This window comes from Nelumbo lutea, chromosome 2 (assembly GCF_056320005.1).
Source record: "Nelumbo lutea isolate HS-2025 chromosome 2, American lotus-T2T, whole genome shotgun sequence".
Classification (NCBI taxonomy): domain Eukaryota; kingdom Viridiplantae; phylum Streptophyta; class Magnoliopsida; order Proteales; family Nelumbonaceae; genus Nelumbo; species Nelumbo lutea.
The window spans coordinates 4,236,196-4,245,085 of NC_142685.1; the positions used below are offsets into that span (position 1 = coordinate 4,236,196).

Genomic DNA, 8,890 nt, shown 5'->3' on the forward strand with positions numbered 1-8,890 from the left:
ACTTTCATCAACAGAAACGAATGTCTAATGGAGACTGGAGTCTGGACCCATCTCATCTCATCTCATTGACAGAAGAAAGAAGTTTCACCAATCACTACCTAACATCTCTCTCTGAATCTGAAATCATACGACAAAACAAAACGTCACAACCCAAATACCCATAACCCCTAACTGACATAATTGAATGGTCTATATATGCTTTATTACTAAAAATAAAGGACGAAAACCAAAAAGTGGCAAAGAATTTGCCACGTTGGAGACAAATACATCATTCAAATCATTGCCTTTGGTTGCACCATTTTATATCTCTCAGTGGTACGGTTGATCACTCCATTTGAAGGATGAAGATGAAGCTCTAGGCACTCCACGACACCATCTCTTCCTCCCTCCCTTCTTCCCTCACTGTTACGCCGGCCCTCGGCATCATGATGACCACATCACTTTCATCTTCGGAGCCATGTTATGCGTACCATATTGGTTCTGGAACTGCTTTTTGCAGTCTAGATTCTACTTGTCTCCATTTCTCCAGCTTGCCACAGCAGGTCTCGAATGGCATCACCGTCACGCCGTCGAAGTGGCTATCTCCGGCAGAGGACAGCCCAAGGCCATCACACTTACACGAGTTTCAGTTCTTGGAGACACATAATGTCGCAGCACCGTGCCGCTTTCTTGAGTCGAGAGAATATGCGACTCCCGTGATGCAACCAGTCACGACTGAATATCAGCACAACCCGTCTACTACTCAACATCTAATACTTGATGCTTGCCGTAGCTCAACCAGCTCTTCAGTTTCTCCGTCTGGATCATCACCTTCTGTCGAGGTTTCCGTCGTCGGGCAAGCGGCTTCAAGTCCCACCTCCGTGAGTAATCTCTGGTTTTACTTTTAAGTCTCCCTTCTAGCTAGGCTTTACTTGAGTTGGGTCAAAGGACGCACCGACGCAGGACACCTATCCGGGTCTGAGGTTCCTATTAGGCTTATCATCACATGCCACGCGCCCCGGCGTCCTTGTTAATGATCCGAAGTCCGAACCTTCCACTTGATGGATCCCACATGAAAATGCTAATAGTTTGTTTATCAGGTCAATGTTTGGCTTGGACTCTTATAACGGTGGGTCCCAATCCATTGAAACGGCCAAAATGATACACGTAGCCGGTTACGAGGGTTAAGACGCGCAAACCATTTACGTGTCCCATGTCCCCGACACAAATTCTTCCTAATGGAGAAGTCTTGATCGGGTTGTTATAAAACCGAATTTGCCATTCGGGCACCTCTTTCATGCTATTTATTCTTTTTTTTTAGAGAAATCTTCTTTTTCAGGGGAAAAAATAAAAAAGCAAACAAACTGCATTACTCAGACAAGTTATATGTACATGATGAAGACCTACTGCCCTAATTTTGTACAATTGTTAGCAGTTTCATTACTTCTTCTTCTTTCATATGAATCACATTTCAACAATCTCCATTGTCATCAATCCTAATACTGTTCACGATCCCCTGAGAGTCCAAGGGTTGCTGAGTTGATGTTCAGTACTGTTCTTGCCTTCCCGAGTCCATGAATAACAGCCCACCCAATGTTTTTGAACCGTCGATGACCTAGACGGTCAGACTGTTTGGCCCATAAACCATTTGGTTAACCGGTTCTGTTTTATCTCAAACTTGATCCTGACAAAAAAATCGTTGAATTGGTCAATTATCCCTTGATTCAGGTAGTCAAATTATCGATCCATTCAATTAGTTAAATGGTTTTGATCATTTTTTATTTTAATTATTTTTTTTGTCAGAATAGACCATCCTTTCAAACTAAACGTCTAATCCAATCCATTAAATATTTTGGACTATTTTGAACCAGTCCATTTTTATGTCTGGACCATCAATCTGTTCAAATTCATGTTAATTTAGACTGGTTCCAACTCAAACCTTACCCATTGACACCTGTGTTCTTATCTTCTATCAATGGATCAGATATTGATTCATCCAATATAAATTCACTATGAATGGACTAGTTTAGCGTTCCAAGTGGCTAGTTTAGCGTTCACTCGGCCAATTATCTTTGGATTTTTTTTGTCGCTCCATGCAGCTGTAAATCAATTTATCTAATCAGTTTTATTAATAATCCTAAATGCAACCTTTTGAGTTTATTTTTGGAAATTGCATTCAAAGATCTAAAAATCTTAGATGCTGTTTGGCCAGTCTTTTTAGGAAGATTTTTCGACAGCTACATGGTTAAAAAATGTAATGAACTTTCAGGGGTCTTGCGTGTCTTTAAAGATCTAGGCCCTTTTTGTTAAGTATTTAATTTATCATGATTTAGAGAGATATTAGGTTGTGTTTGGTTGCAATGCAAATAAATTCACACTGATGCAAAACTGTGGTAGTGCAAATGATTTGAGTGTAAATCCTTACCTATTTTTGTTTCAAATTATGCTTATTTTGTTTGATTGCATTTCAAATGAAGTAAATTAAGACATGAAGTAGAATAAAGTAAAACCCAAAACAAAATTAAATGAGAATTTGCATTTTTTTATTTGCACTCCCATGCATTTGTATTAGTGCAAATAAAAATCCACTGCAACCAGGGTTTTAGGTGTAGAACAGGTTATTTGAAGCTTCTAGATTTTTGGCCATTTTTTATTTTCATGAGCTTTTTAAAACATTGGTCTTCCAAGCTTTGAAAAGCCCAAAGGCCACATGAAAAGACTTGCCGAATGCCTCCTTAGTCTATGCTTAAGTGTCGCTTACTAATAAAAAGAGGGAAAAAGAAGGAATTATAGGACAGACAAAAAAAAAAAAAAACACTTGAACCACTTATTCTTAATTCAAGATTATTTCAAAATCTAGTTTTGGCAGGTTTTGGAGGGAAAGCCATGAAGTATTGAGAGAGGGAAACCATGTTTTACATCTAAGCTCCTTTGGTTTGCGATACAAACGCTGAACTGGGGTATTTATGTACCCTGGTTCATGTTTGAGAGTGTTTGTTTAATACTTAAAAAAGTAATGATTATAGAGTAAAAACGTATTTTATGACACTTTTGTACTCTGAAAATAAAATATTATTGTACCTATTTTTTAAATACAATTTTGTGTTCTTCTGATAATTAACTTTTTGACCAACGTTTAAGGCATGGGAGCATAAGATAGTTGGAGCATTTAATGATGGGTCCACACTTTTACATCGATTTCAACCAAACAAGATGAATGCAAAAACGGTTTAAAATATAAACCGTGTTTACATTCATAAACTAAAAAATGGATAAATATATAATGTACATATTTGCGTTTATATTGCAACCAAACGCAGCCTTAAATTTTACAGAAAGGGATAGCACATTCGAAGTTGGTTGTGAATTGTGATTACTACGTACATGTACATGGTCTTGAAATCCTTGATACTTGCCAATATCCCCCACATCCCATGATGTGGGGATCAATCAGGATCCACCCACCATTAGATGGTTCCATCTGGAACATGAAACACTGCAATTAAGTTATGGGGAGCCAGCAGCCCAGGTCCAACACCAAGATAGTAAAAGTGTAACATACTCCTCCCTTGGTGGAGAGTAACACTATAACTGTTGTTATGATTTGTCTAACTCCTGTTCTATATATTTGGCAGATATTATTATTCACAGGAAGCATGCCAACGGACAATACAAGGGATAATTTTAATGAGATCATGAGTAACTCGGCGGTGCTTGGCCAAGAAGACGACGCAGCAGCAGAGAGAAAAGCTAAGGTGATGAGATACAGAGAAAAGAAGAAAAAACGCAAGTTCGACAAGCAAATTCGCTACGCAACAAGAAAGATTCACGCAGAAGCGAGGCCACGGATAAGAGGCCGCTTTGCCAAGAGTTTAGAGCCCAATCCTGATGAGTGCTGACCAAGTTGGAACTGGATAGACTATTCCCTCCTTAGATGGGATCAGGATCAGTCAACTTAATTAGCTATGTCAAGCCATAACCAGCAATATTGTTATCATTTACTTTTCTTGTGCTTCGATCTATATATTTTTGTCTCTCTGAAGTCTGAACTGAAACCTCAAATTGAAGTGTCGCTCCCTATCTTTTTTCTTCTCGTTTGGTTCTAAGAATATAATCAGTTAATCGCATAAGGTTACGTTTGTTTGGGGTGGAAAATCGAACCGGCGTAAACTTTAAAATTACATCGAATCGATGTATTTATTTCGAACCGGCGTAAACTTTAAAATTACATCGAATCGATGTATTTATTACATCGCTCGCTCTTTCTCTCTCTCTTCTCCTCTCTCTCTCCTCTTCTTCTTCTCCTCCCCTTTTCCGCCGCTGCCACCGGCCTCGATGCTTTCTCCGGTCTCCACTACACCCTGATGCCCTCCTCACTGAACTCTTCAGTCTTCACTCACCGTTGAGAGGAGACCCTCACTCATTCCCACCTGTTCCTCCTCTTCTCCCATCCCTCAGGGAGAGCGTTTAATAGAATAAGACCAGCCACAAGAAAGTTTTCGCTTTTCTTCTTCTTCTTCTTCTTCTTTTTCATTCGTGCTCTGTTTCTCACAGAACCAGGGCATGGAACGTTTCACAGTTCCCTTCTTCCTACCATTGTTTCTTTTGCTGGTAAAAAAGGCTACCAAAACGTCTACAGATGCAGGCACAATCAGGATAAACAATGGCAGAGTAGCTAACGACCTTCCTTCGGCAGTGAATGTGGTTCAGCTTCTCAAGTCTCAGGGTCTCAACCGAGTCAAGCTCTACGACACCGACGCTACCGTTCTCAGGGCCCTTGCCGGTTTAGGAATCAGCGTCGTCGTTACCCTACCCAACGAGCAACTCTCCTCAGCTGCCAAGTGACAGTCCTATACCGACACTTGGGTCCAGAAGAACATTGCCGCTTACTACCCATCCACCCAAATCCACGCCATTGCCGTCAGGAACGAAGTCTTCGTGGATCCACACAATACAACCGAGTTCCTTGTCGCAGCGATACGCAACGTTCACGCCGCGCTCGTTAAATATAACCTCGACTCTGCCATTAAGGTGTCCTCTCCCATACGGTCCTCCTACCCGTCTTTTGCGGGGTCTTTCAAAACCAAGTTAGTCGCCGCCGTTTATCGTTATAAAACACAGCGGCAGACACTGTCTCTCTTTCTAATAAATCTCCCGCTGCAACAAACCAAAAAACAGGGTAACCTAACCAAACAGGACAGAGTGTAAATGGGCACAATGGCCAGTCCGTATTTTACACTCTCACCGAACCATGATATCTCAAGCTCATTGGCGTAATAAGAAAATAAGAAAGCACGAGGTTCTGTTATAGTTCCTACTTCCTAGGCCTAGCAAGTTAATTGGCGTAGTATCTGGGGCTGCATAACTCGTAGCTGGTGCACTAAAAAAAGTCACAACCACTCCTGTTATGGATGCTTAGGAGACGAGATTTTACTTCTGATGGCTTCCACCTGGCAAAGTACATACACCAAGAATCAACATGATCAGGTGAAATTTGACCATCTAATTACAGAGCCTTACAAGGCTTCTGATACAACGTTCCTGTTCCTGTAGCAAAAAACAGAGTTGCGAAATAGCTTAAGCCAAGCGTTTGCCAGAAAATTATATACTGAGTATTGAGCTTTGCTTAATTACATTAAACCAGGGGTGACGGAAGCACCCGTAATCTGATTAGTTTTAATTGATGCAAATTTCATTACATGGCAATCAAAGATGAGAAGCAGAGGATAATGGCAATGACAGAGGATTTGATACATCGCTACAACTTTTTGTCCCAGAATCACTATTGCTTGATACTTATTTGTCACATTAATCCGAGATCTAATCCATGTCTGCAATGGGGGTGATCATTAGAGACTCAAAATGGATCCTTCATTGTTGGTAGGACTAACCAAGTACCCCAGGGTTGGGTTGGGTGTAATGACTGAATTATAAGCGGTTGACGAAGGCCTCTCTCTGTCTTGCTTTGGAATTGAGATCTGCTCCTCACACTGGCCTCACAGCTACACAGGAGATGTTCCCGATATATGTGGATGATGCATGCTGTGAGGTTGGTGTGAGGATTTGTGAGGAGCAGATCCGGACTCCCTGGTGATATATTGAACCACCTTGGACCTGGAGAATCCTTATTGCAAAATTTGCAGTGGGAGCCTGCGCTTCCGTGGGTTTGAACTTGTGTGGCGTTAAGGGAGGGTTGCCGATGGCCTAGCTAGGGTGGTGACATGGGGTTGGATAATGTGGCCCAAATTAAAATAGTGTGAGTTGTTTGGTTGTGATCCATGCTACAGTGTGGTGTTTTGAGCATTCTTTAAAGTGTGGATGAGTTCAATTCACAATATATCATAGATTGAGCTAAGACATAATGCAAAATAGCAAAATAGCAGTCACTCCTAAATCTCATGGATTGAACTGGCCACGACGAATGCAATCAATTTTCTATAGTTTTGCAATAAATTATTAAGGAGGTATTTTTCCATTGCATTCACTACAAGAAAAATGGTCTAAGATGGCGGTGGTATAACCACTGCGTTAGATTTAAGGTGGTAGTTATTGGTCTGCCGTCTAAGTAGCTGCCGGCCTAGATCAAGACTGCCGCCTTAGATAAAATAGACCGTTGCCTTTGGTGGTTGGTCCAAGGCAATCCAAACTTCTTTAACGTGGCGATCTGTCAAAACCACCAGTGTTATTAAAGGCGGCGTTTTCGACCACCAGATTAGGTTTTGTAAAAAAAAAATGTTTGGTTCTTTAGGTGGCGGTTCGAACCAACAGCTTTGTCCAGTTGACCACTGCCTTAGGTTTGGTCCAACTCTTAGGCGTTAGTCTGAACCAACGGCTTAGATCCAGATGACCGTCGTCTTAAGTCTTGTTTATGGCTAATCGGATGGTTACATGACTGCTGGCTTAGATATATATACATTTTTTAATTTTTATGCCAGGTTAATTTGTAAAGCTCTAGGGCCTTTTAGTGATTTTCCTAAAAATAAAACTCATTAATTTGTAAAGCCATCTCTTGTCCAACTATTACTCCCTTGCCTTCTCTTGGGCCTTAAAAGAATTGAATTTGAATTTCATTAATCTTTTTTAAGGTATGTTCATTTGAAATAGAGGATTTACATTTTTTTTTCTTCTTTTTTTTCTTTGCTCATGGGGCTACACAATGGGGGTAGCTCATTCCCCAAACCCATAACCCCAACCTAGATGCAGGTGGGATTTGATTCCAAGTCTCTGTGCTATAACCATCAAGGGACCTTACCAACCAGCCAGTTGGCATCTTGTAAATAAAAGAACTACATTCAAAACCTATTTGATAAGAGTCATTCTTTCATCTTTATAAAGAGTTTTCAATTTCCAACCCTAGATTTACTTCTTAGTTATAGTTGTGATGTTATTCAAAGCCTTTTTATCAATTATGCCTTGAATAATGGGAACACTCAAGTAGTTTTCTTTGTTTGTTGATATCGGGATGCTAAAAATCTTATAAATCAGTTTTAAACCCTGTCGGACATTTTTTTTAGAAAGAAAATTTGACTTTTTGAAATGGATATTTTGAATGAGACCCTCTCAAACATCTTGAGATTGGGCAAAAACTACTTATAAACCAATTGAAACGATAACCCAAAAATCATAATCAAAATTGTGGAGCCACACTCAAAATTCACATTTTAAAATCATTAAATAGTGACACTTGAACATACTTTAAAGGTGACCAAATACCAATGATTTTGTTCAGTATTAATTAAAAGAGAGAAATGCATCTAACTAAAAACTCTATGAAATTTCAATTATACTTCATTATTAATTAAAAGAGAGATAAATACATCTAGCTAAGCATTCCATGAAATTTAAGTTACAATTCATTTAAAACAATCATCAAAATATCAAATTTGTCCTCAAATTCAAATATGAAAGCATTAACATAAAGGGGTAAAATTTGTCCAACTAAAATACAGAAAATTTTAGGGGTTATTTATACTTTTTAAAGTAGTATAGATATAGATTTTGAAGGGTAGTGTGAGGATATTTTAAGGGACAAGTGTAAAAAAAAAAAAAAAAATTCTAAGTGCTTACTCATTATACTCACCGTGTGTGCCTATTGGATTCTAACTCTTGTCTCATAAATACCCCATCAGCCTATCCTTAAAATAATTCAAGAGAAATTTCTAACAGAACTGTTAAAATATTGATTGACTGCTTGTTCATGTGCTCACGAGGGTGTCCCATAAATGCCGTCAACTCTTTGTTTGTTGACTTTTCCCATATTTTAGTTATATTTACTCTTTTATTAGATTTCTTTATTTATGTGGGTCATGCTTGAAGTATTACACCAAGCCCAACTTGAAAAATTTCAAGGTAATGCTTTTTTTAGGTCGGGTTGACAAAGCATTTTGATAAAGCAAATAAGAGAACGGGGAGTGTTTTAAATTTCTTAGTCCATCTTGCCGTAATTTCTTTATTTTTTTGGTCAACAAATTATAATAAATTTTATTTAAAATTTAATTGATTGTTTTGTTGATTAACTAATTACCAATGTCATATGACCAGCTAAATATAACAAAAAAAATGATACTTGAATTGGAGATAGATTGGTTTTGCTCAATTAAGAATGTAGAGGTTCTTTTGCTTAAATTTTATTTTAGAAAGCCCGCGCGTGCATCACATGGGTACTATTAGTAATATCAAAAAAATTACTCTACACCAGGCACAGCCTAGCTAGAGAGACATTGCAAAATGAACGAGTTCACAGACTTCTAAATTGCAATAGAGCAAGAAGACTCTGTGAAATGTTTTTCTTCCCCTAATAGATCATATGAATGGGCCAAAAATTCAAGTTTGATCTGTTCACTTTAGATGAATAATTAATGTGTGGACGATGGAAATTGAATTATTACAATTCTAAAACAACAAAGAGAGC

The 8,890-nt window shown here is 38.8% G+C and overlaps 1 protein-coding gene across 1 annotated transcript; it reads left to right on the forward strand.

The window, feature by feature from the left end:
- Positions 1 to 30: 30 nt before the first annotated feature.
- Positions 31 to 4,072, forward strand: LOC148868173 (zinc finger protein CONSTANS-LIKE 5-like). Its single transcript, XM_088967408.1, has 2 exons — positions 31 to 860; positions 3,615 to 4,072. The coding sequence occupies exons 1-2, from the start codon at positions 426 to 428 to the stop codon at positions 3,876 to 3,878; spliced, it is 699 nt and encodes a 232-aa protein (XP_088823534.1). The 5' UTR covers positions 31 to 425; the 3' UTR covers positions 3,879 to 4,072.
- The last annotated feature ends 4,818 nt before the right edge of the window (positions 4,073 to 8,890 follow it).